The 18943-nt window shown below is 33.4% G+C and overlaps 2 protein-coding genes and 1 non-coding gene across 3 annotated transcripts in view; 1 reads left to right on the forward strand and 2 right to left on the reverse strand.

The window, feature by feature from the left end:
- LOC111514979 (sperm flagellar protein 2) overlaps positions 1 to 18943 on the reverse strand; it is a 101007-nt gene that overhangs the window by 13394 nt on the left and 68670 nt on the right. The window lies entirely within an intron of this gene.
- On the forward strand, positions 5149 to 6768 carry LOC141485334 (uncharacterized). Its single transcript, XM_074181829.1, has one exon. The coding sequence runs from the start codon at positions 5158 to 5160 to the stop codon at positions 5980 to 5982; it is 825 nt and encodes a 274-aa protein (XP_074037930.1). The 5' UTR covers positions 5149 to 5157; the 3' UTR covers positions 5983 to 6768.
- Positions 16270 to 16385, reverse strand: LOC111515300 (U5 spliceosomal RNA). The gene has a single exon (XR_002723513.2). It is a non-coding gene; the product is annotated as a U5 spliceosomal RNA (small nuclear RNA).

Below are 18943 nucleotides of genomic sequence, written 5' to 3' on the forward strand. Positions count from 1 at the left end.
AAACTCGAGAAATAGGCAAATTCCCCATGAGGGGTTGAAAAGTCTTAGGATTTTGTTTCCAGCATGGAATACATTGAGAGAGAACTGAATTGATAGCTCTTTTTGGAGATAAAATCCAAAATTGTTGCGACAGAAGGAAATGAGTCGTGCGAAAACCTGCATGAAAAAACTTCTCATGAAAATATTTGATCAAAAGTATAGTCAAACGACTTGAACGTGGAAGCAACATAGGATATTTGGCAGAATGGGAGAGGGAGGCATGTTTCAGACGACCTCCAACACGTAAAATTCCCTCAGAATCCAAAAAAACTTGAAGTTTTCTCAAAGGTTTTGAAAAACGTTTACTTTCGATTTCTACAGAAAAATGGATACTTTGGACATGTCGAACAAGTCTAACAAGAGCGTTGTGGCGCTCGCATGGCACAATTGAGCCTAAGAATTTTTGAGAAGGTTTTTTCGAATTGTTGATGAAACGTAGCAAGTAAACTAGAACATTTTGTAGCGATCTGAAACAAGAATGCGTTTCTAATAAAATATCAATGACATGGTCATTACTAGAGGTTAAAAATACTGGAATTGATTTTTCCTCCTCCACCGGGGGTGCAGGGGGCAGAGAAGGCGAATTAGGCCATTCATCTTGTTTTTTAAGGAAAGGCGGACCGGTGAACCACATAGAATGTGATATCATCTGACGGGGTAACAAACCTCTGGAAGCAGCATCCGCCGGATTATTGGTGGTATCTACGTAATACCAATGTTCAGGAGCGACTTTCTCCCTGATGAATGTCACACGATTTGATACAAATGTCTTCCAACGGTGTGGATGACCCTTAATCCAATATAACACTATTTGGGAGTCGGACCAACAGTAAACACGTTTCAGATTTAATTGGGGTGTAATAAGATAAATGATTGATGAAATCAGCTTCGTTAATAAAACGGCTGCACATAACTCCAAACGCGGAATAGTAATTTTCTTAGTTGGTGCAACTTTGGACTTTCCACATACGAAGCTAACATGATTCAGTCCATTGGCATCAAAAGAACGCAGATAAATAACACAAGCATATCCTTTCTCAGATGCATCGCTAAATCCGTGAATTTCATAAGTGATTGCTTGGGAGTTTGTGAACATCCGCGGAATTTTGAGACTGGATAAAACGGGTAGATCAGTTTGATACTGATTCCAGATACGAATAATTTCATTATTGGGAATATCATCCCAACCAATACCGGACAACCATAGTTGTTGAATGAGATGTTTGCAAAAAAATGTAACTGGAGAAATGAATCCTAAGGGATCATATATGCGAGCTAATTCGGATAAAATTGTTCGTTTAGTACAAGGACGATTTGGAATTGCAGAGACAATAAAAGAAAAACAATCAGCAGAAGGATTCCAACGCAATCCCAAAATTTTCAGACAAGAATCGATATCTTCAGAAAACGTGTGCGGTTCGTTGGACAAATAAGAGGGAGGCAAATCAGAGAGCAAAGAAAGGTCATTGCTAGACCACTTTCGAAGTTCGAAGCCTCCTCTTCGTAATAAGGTAATAATTTCAGTTTTGAGTTGGTGAGCCTTTTCAAAGGTAGGAATAGACATCACGAAGTCGTCAATATAGCAGGTGGAACTGAGTGCGAGTGAAGCGAGCGGAAAAGTACCACCTTCATCTTTAACTAATTGTTCAAGTGTTCTGAGCGCAAGAAAGGGCGAGCAGTTCATACCGTAAGTTACAGTACGAAGACGATAATCTTGTAGCGGTAATTTGGGATCAAATCTCCAAATGATTCTTTGAAAATCTCGATGAGAAGGATTAACAAGAATCATTCTATACATTTTTGTCACATCCATACACAATACGTAAGGATGAATGCGGAAATTGACGATAATATTGAAAAGATTTTGTTGCAATTTTCGACCAGTGTATAAATTATCATTGAGCGATATTTGATTCGAAGACTTTGCTGAGGCATTGAATACCACTCGCAATTTTGTAGTCGTGCTATCGGGTTTCAAAACACAATGGTGTGGAATGTAATAACATGTGGATGGAATGTCCATACTAGAGATCAGCTCCATATGATTAAGGTCTAAATATTCTTTCATAAACGCAGAATATTGCTGGTATAACTCCGAGTTTTTGATTAAGCGGCGTTCTAATGATAAAAACCTAGTGACAGCAAGGTCACGAATACCTTGGTATTGGACCGTTTCATTCTTCAAGGGCAATGCAACTATATATCGACCGGTTTCATCTCGAGTTACGTTGTCGACAAAACTTTTTTCGCAAGCAATATCATCAGATGTATTGTGTGGAGTATCAGGAACAGACTCTACTTCCCAAAAAGATTTGAGAATTTTTTCTACATTGTTAGGCTCATAAGCCTCACAAAAAAATGAAGAAGTTATGGCAGGCGGGTGGTTATTGGTCTTTCCTATTAAAATATAACCTAAAACTGTATTCAGAGCATATGGTTCATCACACTTCCCAGATATTTTCCATTCAATATGATCTGAGAGAAGACGTCTGCCCCGAGAAGAATATCAATATTCCCTGGACAATAAAATTTAGGATCAGCAAGTTGCAAATTCAAAATATGATTCCATGATTTGTATTCAATGCGGAAATTGGGAAGATTGTCACATATTTTATCAAGAATAATAGCATCAGTGTGGAATATCGGTTCATTTTTAAATGAGGGCTTGAACGAAAGAGAAACTTGTCCTTCAGAAGTCGAGGATTTCATCGAACCCAACGCTTTGACTTCAATAGAAAAGGCTTTTTTTGGCAATCCCAATTGCATTACAACTCGTTTCGTGATAAACGAACTCATACTTCCACTATCAATTAAACAGCGAAAGGTTTGATAGTTTCCTGAATTGTCGGAAATATCAATAAGAGCGGTTGCCAATAAAACATTATGAGATTTGGCAGTAACATTCGAAGCAGCGAGAATACTAGTAGCGGTAAGATGAGGAGAATTATCTTGATTGGCATTCATAATTTCCACAGAAGTAGTTGTGGATGAAGTAGCACCACTTCCCCCCACAGCAGGATTTTTATCGAAATGTAGAAGAGTATGATGACTACGCGAAGAACATTTTTTACAACAAGCAGTCGATCGGCATTTATTCAAATCATGTGATCTACTCAAACAATTGAAGCATAGATGTTTGTTTTTACAAAAGTTATAACGCTCAGAAGGTAGTTTATTCGCGAAAGCTGGGCATGTATAAAGTGAATGACTCTCCTGACAGAATAAACAATTTGATGCAGGAGATTTATTCGCAAATAAAGACGTTATTCGAGCTGGAGAATTGTATGTTCTAGTATTGGATATGCCAATAGCTTTTTTCGATTGAGTACGAGAAATTTTCAAAGTATCAAGAGTAACACAGCGGTCATTCAAAAATTCAACTAAAACTGAAAATGTTGGAACTTCGGATGAACAATGTTTCATTTCAAACATGGTGACTGTATTATCGTCTAAACGTTTCAAAAGCATCATAACCAACATAAAATCCCATTCATCTGTGGGAAAATTCATAGATTTGAGAGAAGCTATATTTTCTTCGAATGTATCTAATAATTTTCGGATTGAAGAAGAACAATCACCATTCACTCTTGAAGTTCCATCAATCTCATACCAAAGATCTTGGGCGCACAATCTCCGATTCGAATAACGTTTATTCAATGCATTGTATGCAATTTCATAATTTTCATCTGTTACTTTCAATGTCCTTACAATTCCTGAGGCCGGACCTTGCAAAGCAGAAATCAAATAATCGAATTTGTCCACATTCGATAAGGTATCATTATTGTGAATAACTGAGTTGAAATGATCGATAAAGGATGGAAAATTCTTATATTCACCGTAAAATTTTTTAAGTTCTATTTTTGGAAGCTTAACTTTAGAATAATTCGTACTCGTTTGAAGAAATGAAACAGGTGCCTGTGTGGTATTAACCACGTCATCAATGAATTCCATATAAACAGCCTTTACAGCGTAAAACTCTGCAAGAAACGCTTCTTTTACCGCGTCCTCTGGAGCGGCATCTTCATCTGGAAGTGTAAGCAATGTACTGATAATACAATTATGCTGTTTTGTGAACTCGTCTTTTATCGAGTCCAACTCTTCGCATCTAACTTTAAATAAAGTTCGAATAGACTTATCAGTTTTAACCCTATCTGAAAGGGCTCTCAATACTGTAATTTCATTTATAGCAGAATTACGATAAATTTTGTATTTTTTAACCTTATCCATTTTGATATGGGAACAAATAAACAAAGTGAATTCGAAAGGAATACTCAGAAAGTAACAGGTGATAAAAACGCGAGCAAAAAACGACAGCGGGAATTGAGGAATTCCAAAAAATATAAAAGCAGTTCAGCGATCGACGGAGCAATGGTATGTTGAGCGCAAGATAATTAGTTGGTCATGCGCTGTAGATACACTTCCACTTTTCAACGAAAGTACTGTTTGGCAAGAATATAAAAATAGAGACGAAAATTCAATTTTATGTTTATTAGAAATTATAATTTCGCTACGGAATTCACAAAATTATGCAGATTTGAGAGAGTCACTTTGAAATTAGCAATTTTCAGAATGAAATTCAAAAATGAGCGGTTCAAAAAAAATTTTTTTCTTTCGAATGATATAAAAAAAAATTCTTATAGAAAACTCTGACTTAACAGGAATGATTCTAATCGCGGCTCGAAGGACCATGTAACGGAACGGTAATAGGAATAGTAGGGACTGTATACCGTTATGATACTTAACAAATGTTAAAGTAAATCCCTCAAAGACGACTTACCTTGAGTGGATTGCGACTGTCTCATCAGAGTCCTGAGATTGGTACCAGTTCTTGGAATCGAAGCTAATCCGTATATCAAGAAGCACGATATTATGCGGTGTGATAAACAAATATTATCAGCAAACAACGAATATTCACAGTTGAACTGGGCAGTCGAGAAATGGCGGACAATCAACCACACAGAAAAACAATACAACAACACTGTTCGTCCCTTTTCATCGCTCCAACACACCACAGAGGGTGCAATCATAATGAAGTCGTTTTGAGGGTACAGGGTGAGGCAAAATTAAGAAAATAAAAATGAGTATGTTAGCCGTTCCGCAACACAAAATGATAAAGATATGCTGGAGTATGAGGATGAAAATAACAATTTTGGAAGAGAAGACTCTAAGAAAAACAAAATAAATATCGAAGATGGAAAAGAAAATGACATTCAAACACAAAAAAATGACGAAAAAAATAAACACGATGATAAGCAAGAAAATAAAATTGACCAAGAAAGCGCTAACAACGAGAGAAGTGATTATGAAAATGGCAAAGAAATACTAAAAAAGAACGATAAAATAGAAAACCCGAATGAAGAGAAAAATGAACAGAATATTATTTCACAAAAGACAGAAAATCGGTTACAGGAAAATGAATACGAAAACAAAAATGATCATAAAGGAAAGAAAAATTCTAGTGAAAAAGCAAAATGCAAACTACATGATGCATTTGCAAACCATCTAACTTATCCCGAACCAGTGAAACGAAGTAAAAATACTAACAGGGTAAAGAATGAAAAAGCACCTAGTGCAATTAGTAGTGATAAATGGAGGGAATATTATAAGAGAAAGGATGAAGAGAAGAAGCTCAAAAAATTTGAGATAGAAAAACGTAAAGAAGAAAGAAGAAAAAATAGAGAAAATAAACAACAAGAGAAGAAATTAGCAAAGAAAAAATCTACTAACAGAATAAATACAAATGACAAGTCAAGAAGTAATGAGAAAATACCATGTAACTTATGCAAAGATGTACTAAACAGTGACACAGAAGACGAAGATAACAAGAATATAGGATGCGACTTCTGCGACAAATGGTATCACAAAAAGTGTACTGAATTTTACGAGATTCCATATAGCATTGCTGCCGCCAAAGATTACAAGTGCGATATGTGCGAAATTTAACATTGAAATACCTATAAGGAATAAGGATTTAAGTTGTGTTAGTAATATATTTCAATATTTGAAAATAAGAATTTTAAATATATTTTTATATGTCTAGTTGTATAATTATTTGTTGGTTGATCACATAAACATTCTATAGTTAACATTACAAATATAATTATAAAGAATTACCTATATACCTACTTATTGAGACAGATTTTTGGATGGGCGAGAACTGATATAAAAATGTCCGAGAATTGTGTGGGGTGGCTGAGAACCAGAAAAAAAGCATTTTTTTCAGTTTTTCAGGTTTCTTTGCCGAAAGGTTTGAAGTAACAAAAAAAAACATTTCGGAGGTTGTTAACAACACATGACTTAATATTTTTCATTCGAAGCAAATTTCAATTTAAAGCCGTTTTCTGTACTTAATTTTAAAACAAAGTCGTTTTTTTCACTAAAAGGCCGAGAACCAGTACACTGACCCTATGTGTTGGTGATTTTAATATAAATATGTGTCTTATGTAGTCAAGGAGTTTAGCTCTATTTTGGATTAATTTGGTTAGTGGTCAACGAACCTACTAGAATTTCTAATAGGTCTGTATCACTGATAAATTTGATCATTACCAATTTTAGTTGTGATGAATACTGTTCGAGTGTAAAAAATAGCTGAATATCAGATCGCTGACGTTTATGTTGCCAATTCAAATTCAAACTGTTTGTAGATCTGCCGAATAATCTATTTCAAAAAATAATTTACCTATAGGTCTTTACAAAATATAAATACTGAATATTTTTTTAGAGATCTACAAGAATTACTCTGGAATCCTATTTTTTAAACTGAAACACAAAAGTAAATATTTTTAATGATACCATTATTCATTTAATTTACTTGCAAGCACCAAAAAAGTGTAAAGTATTTGTTAACGACGGATTGAGAATTGATATCATTAATTTATGTTGTCCTTTGATTGTGCATATCATTACTCACATAATAAATCAATGTTTGATAAAAAATTATTTTCCCACATCATGGAAATCTCCAAAAATTATTCTTTTACCTAAAATAAATCACCCAATGGAGTTCAGTAATCTTCGTTCAATAAGTGTGCTTCCAATTCGTTTAAGAATAATTGAGAATGGAAACTCAGATAAGAGATTTTTTGACTTGTAATCACTTACAACCTCAAAAGTAATCAGGGTTTTGGCAAGGTGACAGTTGCGCGACAGTTATGGCTGATGTGTTAGATGACATTATTGATGCTAATCATAAAAATAAAGTGAATAGGTATATTGATTTTGCTCAACTACTCGAAGGCATTCAAACTGATAAATCGTAATATTTGGGATTTAGTCACTCAGCATGTATGTTAATGACTTCGTATCTATGTATATCTGTTTAAAAAATCTGTTTTTCCGTTAACCAGCTGTCGCACCCTTACGAGCGACAACCCTCAGAGGTCGAAACTTGTGCGAGCTGAGGACTAACAAGGTCTTATATTTTAACGTGTGATTCTTAACACGGGTTGGACGATTGCAAATGAAAATCAATCGTTAGGCCTGGGGCTTGAACCATCGACCAACACAGAGGTCGATTTGAGTGAGTGAACAAAGCACCCACGTCGAACCGACCGGCTACCGACCGACCGATATAATAGAACACATTTGGTAAAACCGGATGATGAAGAGTCAACTTGTCGAAAGTTACTTTCAGGAGTCCCTCAGGGAAGCATCTCAGGGCCACTTTGGTTTACGCTTTATACTTCAAATTTTGTAGATATTTTAAGATATTGTAGCTAACATCTTTATGCGAACGATACTCAAATATATTATTTATTCTTCCGATCTTGAGTTATCAGTAGAGCTTATCAATGATGATCTTAGATCGTTATATAAAATTTTAACTGATCATGCTCTGAAAATGAATCCAAAAAATCAGTGGCTTTGATATTCAGTAATGAAAATTTATCAAACTTTTTGAAAAATCATGTAAATTTAATAATCGGTGATGCAAAAATACCTATCGAATAATCTCATGAAAGTTTAGGATTGACAATCGATAAATCTCTGCGTTTCAGAGATTTATGACTCCTTTGAAAGCAATTTACCCTCAAAGGCAGTATTTACCAGTTGATATTAAAAAAGTTATGTGTGATTCTCTAATACTATTGCATTTTAAGCACTCCAATGCAGTATTATAGCCCTTGCCTAAATTGCTCAGAAATACGTCATATCCAGAAAATACAATCATCATGTGTTTGACCTATATATGCTTATCTATGGAGTTCGTAAATTTGAACGCATCCGTTACAGGAAAACTTAAACAACTTAAATGCTCACTATTTACAACAAACGACGAAATCATATAGATTTCAAATACTACAATATATTCACGTCGGTTACTTCTCCCTATTCACACATTCGTCGACAAACAATTCTTACGATCCCAAAACATTCCAAAAAAATATACTGTCAATCTTTCTCTTACAGTGTCGTAGGTATAATGCGTTAATAATATCTATAAACTTGATAGTTCACCTGTTCACATTTACCCAAAAAAACATTTAGTCATAAATTCAAAGAATATTTGCTGACCATTCAGTCAATCTAGCCTAGGAGCTGAAACGCTCTCTATTTCGTTATTCTTCTGTTGACCTACTTTTCCCATCCATGTTTTGACTATTTTCTACTACAAGTATTCTTCTATTCTATTTCTCCCTATCTGAAATTAACAATGTTGAGAATCATTCACCTAAATTGTTAGTCACCCCCTCACCCCTAGCATCATCCCTTTTTATTTTTAAATTACTTCTCATATTTTTATGTAAAATTTGGATACTCCTCTTTGAGCTGATTTCAAAAATGTACCACTTTAACCTACATGTAGTAGGTTAAAGTGGTTAGTTTATGAGATAAACAATTTTTCTTTTAATAGCACAAATTTTACTTATTTTTTACTTTCACCTTATTTGCCTGTAATAAAATGGGTTGTACAACAGTTCAAACTCTTTAACCTTTTTAACTGTTCTATTTATTATGAAGATACAATAAGTGTTCAAAATCAGTACCATTCACTTCCATACAATGGTATTATCTATTTTGAAATGCCTCTCTGACATTGCTTAATACGGCTGGATTTCATTGTCGACATTCATTTTCTATCCTCTCTCATAAATCATCCAGAGATTCTGGTTGGGTGGCATAAACTTTTGTTTTTAAATACCCCCAAAAAAAGAAGTCTAGGGGTGTTAAATCCGGTGACCTAGGTGGCCACTCCATCATCTGCCCTCTTCTACCTATCCAACGAGCGGGGAATGTTTCGTTTAAAAATTGTCGGACAGGCATAGCATAGTGTGGGGGAGCTCCGTCTTATTGAAATACCAGTAAATCTTCGGAAAGGTTATCATCATTTTCTATTATTGTTGTAATACGTGGGTCAACCCCTTCCCTGAGTAACTCAAGATATGATTCACCATTTAAATTTCCGTTGATGAAGAAAGGTCCGACAATGTGGTCACCTAGGATACCACACCAAACGTTTAACTTTTGGGGATGTTGTGTATGGAATTCACGCATAATATGTGAATCACTTTCAGCCCAATATCTACAATTATGCCTATTTACTAAGCCATTTAATGAAAATGACCATTCATCAGAAAAGCAAATATTGTTTAACAATTGTGGATTGTTATTCATAAACGGCGTCATTGATTCGCAAAACTCTAGACGACGATCAAAATCATCTTCATTCAACTCGTGCACCAACTTAACTTTGTATGGGTGGTACCTGAATTTAAATAGAACTCGGAAAACTGTAGAAGATGAAACACCGATCGCTCTACTCTACTTATTGTTGACAACGATTGGGGTTGTTGAACCTCTAAGCTGACTTGCCCTAAAATTGCCACTTGGATTGCTTCGTTATTTACGAGTCCCTCTCGCTTATGCACTTTATTGCAAACAGACCCTGTTGTGGAAAATTTCTCCATCAGTTGAATTACATACTTATGAGTTGCATGTCTTCCGTCATGTAATTCGTTAAATATTCTAGCAGCAGCTCTTGCACAATTATTATTTTGGTAGTATAAACCTACAATTTCAATTCTTTCTTGCAAAGAGTAAACCATTTCAGCGAAACAAAATAAATAATGTATCAAAGTACACTATCAATAGTGACTACAAATTCTAGTTGACAATGTCAAACTTTAATAAAAAGTAGAGTTTTTTGTTGTTTGGATTTTTGAAGTAGAATAAATAGCACAGTTAAACAGATTAAAGAGTTTGAACTGTTGCACAATCCATTTTAGTACAGGCAAATAAGGTGAAAGTAAAAAATAAGTAAAATTTGTGCTATTAAAAGAAAAATTGTTATCTCATAAACTAACCACTTTAACCTACAAGTATTATACATTTTTGAAATCAACTCAAAGAGGAGTATCCAAATTTTACATAAAAAATGTGAGAAGTAATTTTAAAAAAAAGGGATGATGCTAGGGGTGAGGGGGTGGCTTTTCCAGTAAGTTTAAATAAGCCATAATGCTTGCCCCTTCCAACATAAATTGACGTGTTTTTGGATTTTTCCTAAATACCAGTATTACAAAAGTTATTAAAGGTGGATACTTTTATCTGAAAAGCACTGTATATTATCTCATATATTATTATTTTATATCATACCCTAAGTTGCAACATTTGTGAAACATTTTTGATTTGTAGAATAATAAATGTATAATCATCATGTATTATAATTTGAATTGTATGAACTGATTGCTCTCAATATCTCGGAATATATTTGACATATGGGCATCAAATCTTCAACATGGCTAATGAAAATTGCATCCTAGGCAACATTGTCGAATTTCAGTCTCCCAGTAACTTTTTTATTTTAAATAGATCACTCTATGTATTATCGCTTCAATAACTAGCCAGCTGCACCATCAATATATGCAACCCAGTTCGTTTTGTGCTTACCATTAGGGCAAAAGTGTTACTATCAAAAAGAAACTTAAACATTGAAATTCAATTGTCCTTTTATAAAAATTAGCCATATACTTTTACAATTTCAGCAAACTAAGGCTTGAAAAAAAACGTGGGTGTCTCCGGACGCCCGACAAAACTAGTAACTTCAACTGATCTGAGTTGAACTATTTAATATTGAAATTGTTCAACATGAGGAAAGCTTAGGTTATTACTTGAATTTTACGTATATTAATATGATGATGAAAGGGAAAGTTATTAATAAAATCTTTTATTGATAATTTTGCCAATTGTTACTTTTATAGGATTAAATAATGATACTAATAATGTACATACACAAAATTAGTATCATCATTGTTAAGCCACGTTTCACACAATAAAAGAATATTACATGCTTGCTAGTGAGATTTTTATAATACTGTCAACAGGATGCACATTAAACACTGATCTTCTGTCCAACGAGAGAGGAGGAGCCTGCCTTCCGCTGACGTATGCGTGAGAGAAAGGGAAGCCAGATAAACTGGCGCCATTACGCATTAAGTAACGATGCGATTTACCCTGTCATACGAATTAATCATTTTAGAAATAATAAAAACTGTTATAGGTGTTTTATAAATAATATTTTACAAAATTCACACATGTTTTATGTTGTTATATATTTGTCTCAGGGTAATCACTGTATGTTTCTTGGAAAAATAAACTGTTTTTGTTAACTTTACTTGACCGAAGGAGTCGAATTGATGAATGAAGGAAATACGACGATAACTGAATTCGAAACATGAAGATCGACGAGAAACATATTTCAAATATAGAAAGCTCTGGAAGAACTGGCGACCAGCAATACAGGGTGTTAATTAAGTATGTACCATAAATTTAACAGACGATTCTTTAGGTAATTTTGAGACGAAATGTTCTCAAGATACAGGGTGTTAAAATAAAAATAATTTTGTTGTAATTTGGCAATAGTGTATATAACATTAAGAAGCTAATTTAGCCCGAACGTGATTCAATTTATTAAGTCCAGTGGCGTCTCGAGCGGGATTTGAACGAATATTTTTTACTTAAAAATGTACGCCACTGACTTTTGTGTGATTTTCATTATTTCTTTGGATTGAGCAATTAGAAATACAACTTTTTTGTATCTTGATTTTTTTCTAATCTTGCTTAGTTTTTGAGAAAAAAAGTCGACCTAATTGCATATCCTTGGACCTCACAAGGAATAATATGGGGAATTGAAGCGTTGGAAATGGCCTCCTTCGGCTTCAATACAACCGTCTAGCCGCCGCATCATTGAATTTCGCACTCTTCTGAAATTAATGATTTTATTCCGTAAATCCTCTTCACTTTAAATAGCAGTTTTGTATACCAACGCTTTAAGGTGTCCCCAGAGAAAATGATCTAAGGGATTCATTTCGGGCGAGCGAGGTGGCCATGGGTGTGAACCTGCTCTCTCAATCCAGCGATTATGGTAATTTTCATCCAAAAATTGCCGTGCAACTACACTAAAGTGTGGTGGAGCACCATCGTGCATGTACCACATACGGAATCTTTCCATGACTGGAATTTCTTCTAAAAGTCCAGGTAAAACAAATTCTAAAAACCTTCGATATTCTTCTCCATTAAGTCTAGGTGGAAGGAAGTGAAGCCCAATGAGATGGTCACCGACAATTCCAACGCAAATATTAAAAGAAAACTGTTCTTGAAAATTATTTTCTATCAAGGCGTGTGGATTGTTTTCAGCCCAAATGTGATTGTTGTGGAAGTTAATAATTGAATTGCGAGAAAAACAAGCTTCATCTGTAAACAATATTCGACTTATTTACCGCGTAACCAATTAGAGAAAGCTAGTCTTACAGGCAAATATTTGGGCAATAGAGCTTGCACACGTTGCATGTGATACGGATATAGCTGCTGGGCTCTTAAAATCTGCCACACTGTGACATGGGTAATATTCAGTTCTTCAGCTACTTTACAAGTACTGGTTTGAGGATTTACTTCAATCTCATTTAAAACAGCTGTTTCAATTTGAACTGTTCGTACCATTGCAGGCCTCCCAATGACAACCGTCGATCTTTTAAAGCTGCCTGTTTCAGAAAGTCGTGCATGGAGACGTACAAAAGTTTTTCTTTAAGGCACTACACGCTGAGGAAATCTTTCATGGTTAATGCGTCTTGCAGCATTCTAGTTTCCGTAAGCCATTCCATAACAGAAATGCATATCTGCCATTTCACTGTTAGTAAATTGAACCATGTTTTACAAAAATGGTTCGAAAAATAACCACTACACATACTTTTTATAACAATTATAAATTAAAAGCTTATAAAGTTGACAACAACTGTCAAGTTATTTATTAAATGCTGCAATCGTTTTCCATGGCAACCCTTGATTATTATTTATGGTATTTTCAGAAGAGTGCGAAATTCAATGATGCGGCGGCTAGACGGTTGTATTGAAGCCGAAGGAGGCCATTTCCAACACTTAATTCAGTGCAATTCGTTAGTCTAGATGTTAATGTTATTTAATATTTGTTGTTATTGTTACATTATTAGTATATAATGAAAAATTGTAAAAATAATAATTTCCAAAAGAAGCATTTAATTTCCCATATTATTTATTCCTTGTGAGGTCCAGGGACATGCAATTAGATCTACTTTCTTCTCAAAAACTAAATAAGATACGAAAAAAAATCAAGAGACAAAAAAAGTTGACGTACATTTTTAAGTGAAAAATATTCGTTCAAATCCCGCTCAAGACGCCACTGGACTTAATAAATAAACAAAACTAGGTAAAGGATATTTAAGATATTCACGAATAACTTTTTTTTAACACCCTGTATCTTGAGAACGAAGGATTTGCGGACCCATGTTTATATGAACATTTCGTCTTGAAATTACCTAGAGAATCGCCTGGTACATTATGGTACATTATTAATTAACACCCTGTATATTGACTATAAACTAAATACATTTTTTCCCTCAGACTGCCTCATGATCTTGTTGCGTCTTTTCCCCATCAATTTCATGGCACCCATTTCAACAATCTGATTCTCTGTACCAATTTGTGAGGTCACTTGTTGGCTGGTTATCATTTTCTTCTGGGCACAGTGTAATTGTCCATAGTTATATATCGTACACTTCAGATGTCACATATCTCTTCAAAAACATCTAAAAGCGTGATATCAGGTGATCTTTCAGAGGGACCATGTTTGCCTATCGACTAGTTTGAAAAATGTTCATATATAGACACTTTGAAACCTGTCTTTTGTAGTGAGGCGGTAGCTCATCTTGCTGGAACGTACCATCAGTTGAAAACTCATTGGGGTTTGTCAAATTTCCTAACCGGTAGATAAGCAAACGTGGTTCCTTAAAATGGCTCAGTGGGAAATTTTTCTGAGAAGAAACGTGGTACAATGTACAATTCAGGGGGGCATACGACACGGTCCCTGTAAAAGCAAACAATTGATATTTTCAGGAATTTTTCCATTTCAATATATGTATATTGGTTAAGGCTGCAGAAAAAATCATTTTGGAGTCTGCAGGGTGGCTCAAAAAGTGTGACATATCAAAGTTTTGTTTTTTAATGGAACACCCCTGTGTTACAAGGGACTATGTAGGTATCTAACTATAACCGTTTTCGAGTTATTAATTTTTTTATTTAAATGTTGGGTACAATTGGAAAGTAAATAACATCGAAATGCATATAAATCATCCCTTTGAATTCTCACCAAGCATAAAAGAGGTTTTGGGCTATTGATTTCGACAAAACCCGTTTCTCAATATTATACAGAATGTTCAAAAATCATTGTCACTTTCTTATAATTTTGGACAAACTTTGTTATTTCGAATAGAACACCCTGTATTTTATTGATCTGAACAATAAAAAATTCAATTATCTTCCATTTCATTTTGGGGTTCCCTATACCTAACCTAAATAGTTTTTCAGATATTGGCTTTTTCAAATAGTAATTCTTATTTAAATGTATTCTTTGAATCAAGATTGCTTTGAAACGATATTTATTTGATTTGTCCACATAATTCTCATTGACAATTGTTATTATACTTCACTTCATCTAAAATATTAACTGTTTACTAAAATAAAGTTCATCCCAACTAAACTTGTCAAGAACCGATATACAAAACTTGTTCGTCATCTAATTCCTGGTCCATCTGAATATGTCATGGGTGAAATTTCTATTTTTTCATTACCCTAGAAATGCTCCGTCTGCTTATCCCTGTATCTTTCTCGACCTTTGTTGGTTGTTGACTCGCATGAAGGTTTTCTATGATTGATCCCATAATAAGAAATTCATTTTCTTCATTTCCAATGATAGAGTTTGTTGTTTTTGTTTTTTCATAAGCTTCACTTCCAGTCCTACGAAATTCATGTAGCAATCGATTGAAAATCAACTTGTTTGGATGATTCCGGTCTGGTTATTTTTGGGCATACACCCAAAAGGCAATTCTTCAAACCCTCACCAACAGCTAAAATCATATCTATCCGCTCTTGAATAGGATAAGTTTTCATTTTCAACGGTAATAATTCAGTGAATGTTTTGAATAACGTAAAACACAAAAACTGTCAATGCGAATTCTTTCAACAAGTTGAATGAATGTCGTTTCAAAGCTATTTTGCTTCAAAGAATGCATTGAAATAAGAACTACTATTTGAAGAAGCCAATATCTGAAAAACTATCTGAGTTAGGTAGGTACAGGAAACCCCAAAATGAAATGAAAGGTAATTGAATTTTATATTGTTCATACCAAAAAATATAGTGTTCTATTTGAAATAAAAAAGTCACCTTAAACAAAGTGACAATGATTTTTGAACATTCTGTATAATATTGAGAAAGCCAAATAGCCCAAAACCACTTTTATGCTTGGTCAGAATTCGAAGGGATGATTTCTATAAATTTAGATGTATATTTAGTTTCTAATTGTACCTAGCATTTTCATTAAAAAAAAATAATAGCTCGAGAACGGTTATAGTTAGGTACATGAAGTACATTATTTTGATCTATCTCTTAGGGTTCAACCAGCGTTTGCAATGTAAGCGCAATTAAATGTGTTTATTTACGACATCACATTAGAAACCTCTACAATTATCAGTATTTCTCTACTATATTTGTGCATGTTGAATAAATATAACTTTCCACTTGAATTACTCCTATCTTTTAAAAAAACGCACCAAAATCCGCTACGTAATTTTAAAGATCTCAACATAACATAGAGAGCCGGGTAGCGAGACTTTGTTTTATACTGTTTAATCAAAAAATAATACCAGAACTTGTAAATTTGTATATAAAGGTGTTGAGAAGATTTTGTTTTAATTGAATAAATTGCCCAACAATGTTGGGCTCCAAAAATTAGTTAAAGACTCATATATATTGTTCCTCTCCACGGAAATCTTTAGTAAAAGGCGAAAGATTTATTCGCACTGAAGAGAAACCAGAGTAACTATTAATGGTTTTTCGAGAATACTTGTCATGTTTCGCTAAGTATAATATTGCGAACCGATAGTGCTGCGCACTACCGTATACGGAATGAATTTCCATCCCGTGAAGTATGATGTAACAATCCATAGCTGTTGCTTGGTTTGAATTTCTCGTCAAACGGTAACAGGTAACGCAACCGTACAAGAATAAAGATGATGGTGAATGGTAGCTCTAATGAAAGATGTGAAAGCACGTTTTACCCGGAAAGTATTGGTAAAAACTAAAATTCGGTTTATTGCAATGAATAAATGAGAACAAGTTCATAGTAGTTTTGGATGTGTATGAATTGTATATAATAGTAATAATAATAATAATTTATTCATTTCCAGGATGTACAGGCTACAACTGGAAACAGTGACAGTATAACCTAAATATGAATTAGTCATAAATACACAGAACAATAAAATATTAATTCAACTAATATGAATGAAGTTTATTAATCCCAAGAAACATTACATATTTATAGTAGGGACAATGCTACATACGAATTGAAAAAAAAATAGGTACTAAGAATAATACAACAAATAAAAATAAACAAAAGAAAACAAATAAAAATATGTGAAACTACAAAACTGTCAATCTATTTCAAAATATTATTCTTTTAGTTGTGTTTTGAATGTCTTGTAATTCATTGTTTTTATATTCTTAGATATTTTATTATATAAATTAACTCCATCATGAAAAATACATTACTGCCAATTAAAAACAGTTTTAAAGCACACTTAAACTTCACCAGCGCCAAAATTCTCATTTTAATAAGAAATTTGTTATTTAATTTTCATTGGATCTATAAACCACAAATCAAATAGGTATATCTCACTAGCTCGGACGTCCATTGTCTACTATATAAAATGATTTAAAATCCCTGAAACAACTAAAAAAGAAGAATTAAAAATGAATAGCTGAACATAAAAATTATATTAACCAAAATAAACCTGAAATGAAATAATAGTGAAATAAAATACAAGTAAAAATAGAAAGAAAATAAAAATAAAAAGTGGAGCGATTACAAGTCAGTTAGTTCACGACGTTTCGATTGTTAGTATCTACAATCTACAATCGAAACATCGTGAACTAACGTGACTTGGAATCGCTTCACTTTTAATTTTTATTTTCTTTCTATTTTTACTTGTATTTTATTTCACTATTATTTCATTTCAGGTTTATTTTGGTTAATATAATTCTTATTTTCAGCTATTCATTTTTAATTCTTCTTTTTTAGTTGTTTCAGGGATTTCAAATCATTTTATATAGTAGACAATGGAAGTCCGAACTAGTGAAATTCATCATGAAACATTGTCAATCACCTTCAAACAAACAAATAGGTATATGTGTGACTGAGATTTTGTATACAGGTTTTTTAATTTTGGGCTTCGTTATTAACTCGTTATTGAATCACTGAATTAGTAGGTGAATAATTTGTACCAAACAAACCAATATCTCTTCTTGAGATACAATTAGAAATTAAGTGCTGGTATGTAGGTAACTATGTAAAATGAGATCGCTAGGTTCCTGAAATATAGGTACCAAGTAAAACATTGATAGCTGCCCAGAAAAGTCAAATATCATTGTATCGGAGATTTTGTTTATCCTTTATCCACATAATGTATAGTTTCAATATAAGTTTTTATTTAACTTGCCATATTTGTATGTATGTATTTTAGTTCGTGACATATCTTGCAACTGAATTTTGAAGCAGGTAACCTGCAACCGATTGAGCTACAATTTCACAATTACGTATAATTTGGATGTATGCATGATACATCCAAAATGGCGAACTGTTCTTTAGAAACCCCAATGATATGGGTATCGAATCAAAAAGTACAGAAAAGAAAGCGAATAATATGACGTCACACTAAATCCAATTTGGTGTATCGTCCAAGAAGGCGAACTAGTTTTTTCATACTTCCCCATGGGTATCAAATAAAAGGATTGGTTGAAAATAGTATGGAAAATAAAATGATGTCACCTAAATTCAATAGGGCTGACTCCCGTAGATGGTGGACTAATTGTTTTATTCAATCCCATGATATGGATATCAGATATTCAGGCAATCTGAAATTAATGAAAATGAAAACAAATATTGGGCAAAATTCGATTTATCAAAAAGGTATCAAGTTTCACAGTGAGCTACCGAATGCTTTGAAAAAAATAAACAAAAATTCCGAATTAATTTGAAAAAATATTTATTGTTTGTATTGTTTTTATATGTATATGTTGATATCATATTCAATCATAAATATACATATTTTTTCAAGTGTTAGTTCTCATTTATCTTTTTTTTTGTGGTTCTGTTCGTACCTAGTTATGTTACAGTTAGTTTTTGAATTTCGTTTTCTCCATGCAATACAATGTGTATCTTAAATTTGACATAAGTCATTGTAAGAAAAAAATATTTTTTTTTATAAAAAAGGTAATTTTTGCGTCAAGCTTTCATTTATTCAATTAAAAGTTTATTTTCTTCTTTTCTGGGCTTGTGATGCACTGCTTGGAACCTTTGGTGTAATAATTAATATTACT

The sequence above is a fragment of the Leptinotarsa decemlineata genome, unplaced genomic scaffold (genome assembly GCF_025532065.1).
Source record: "Leptinotarsa decemlineata unplaced genomic scaffold, Ldec_3_MD MMD2_tig00026316_RagTag_RagTag, whole genome shotgun sequence".
Classification (NCBI taxonomy): domain Eukaryota; kingdom Metazoa; phylum Arthropoda; class Insecta; order Coleoptera; family Chrysomelidae; genus Leptinotarsa; species Leptinotarsa decemlineata.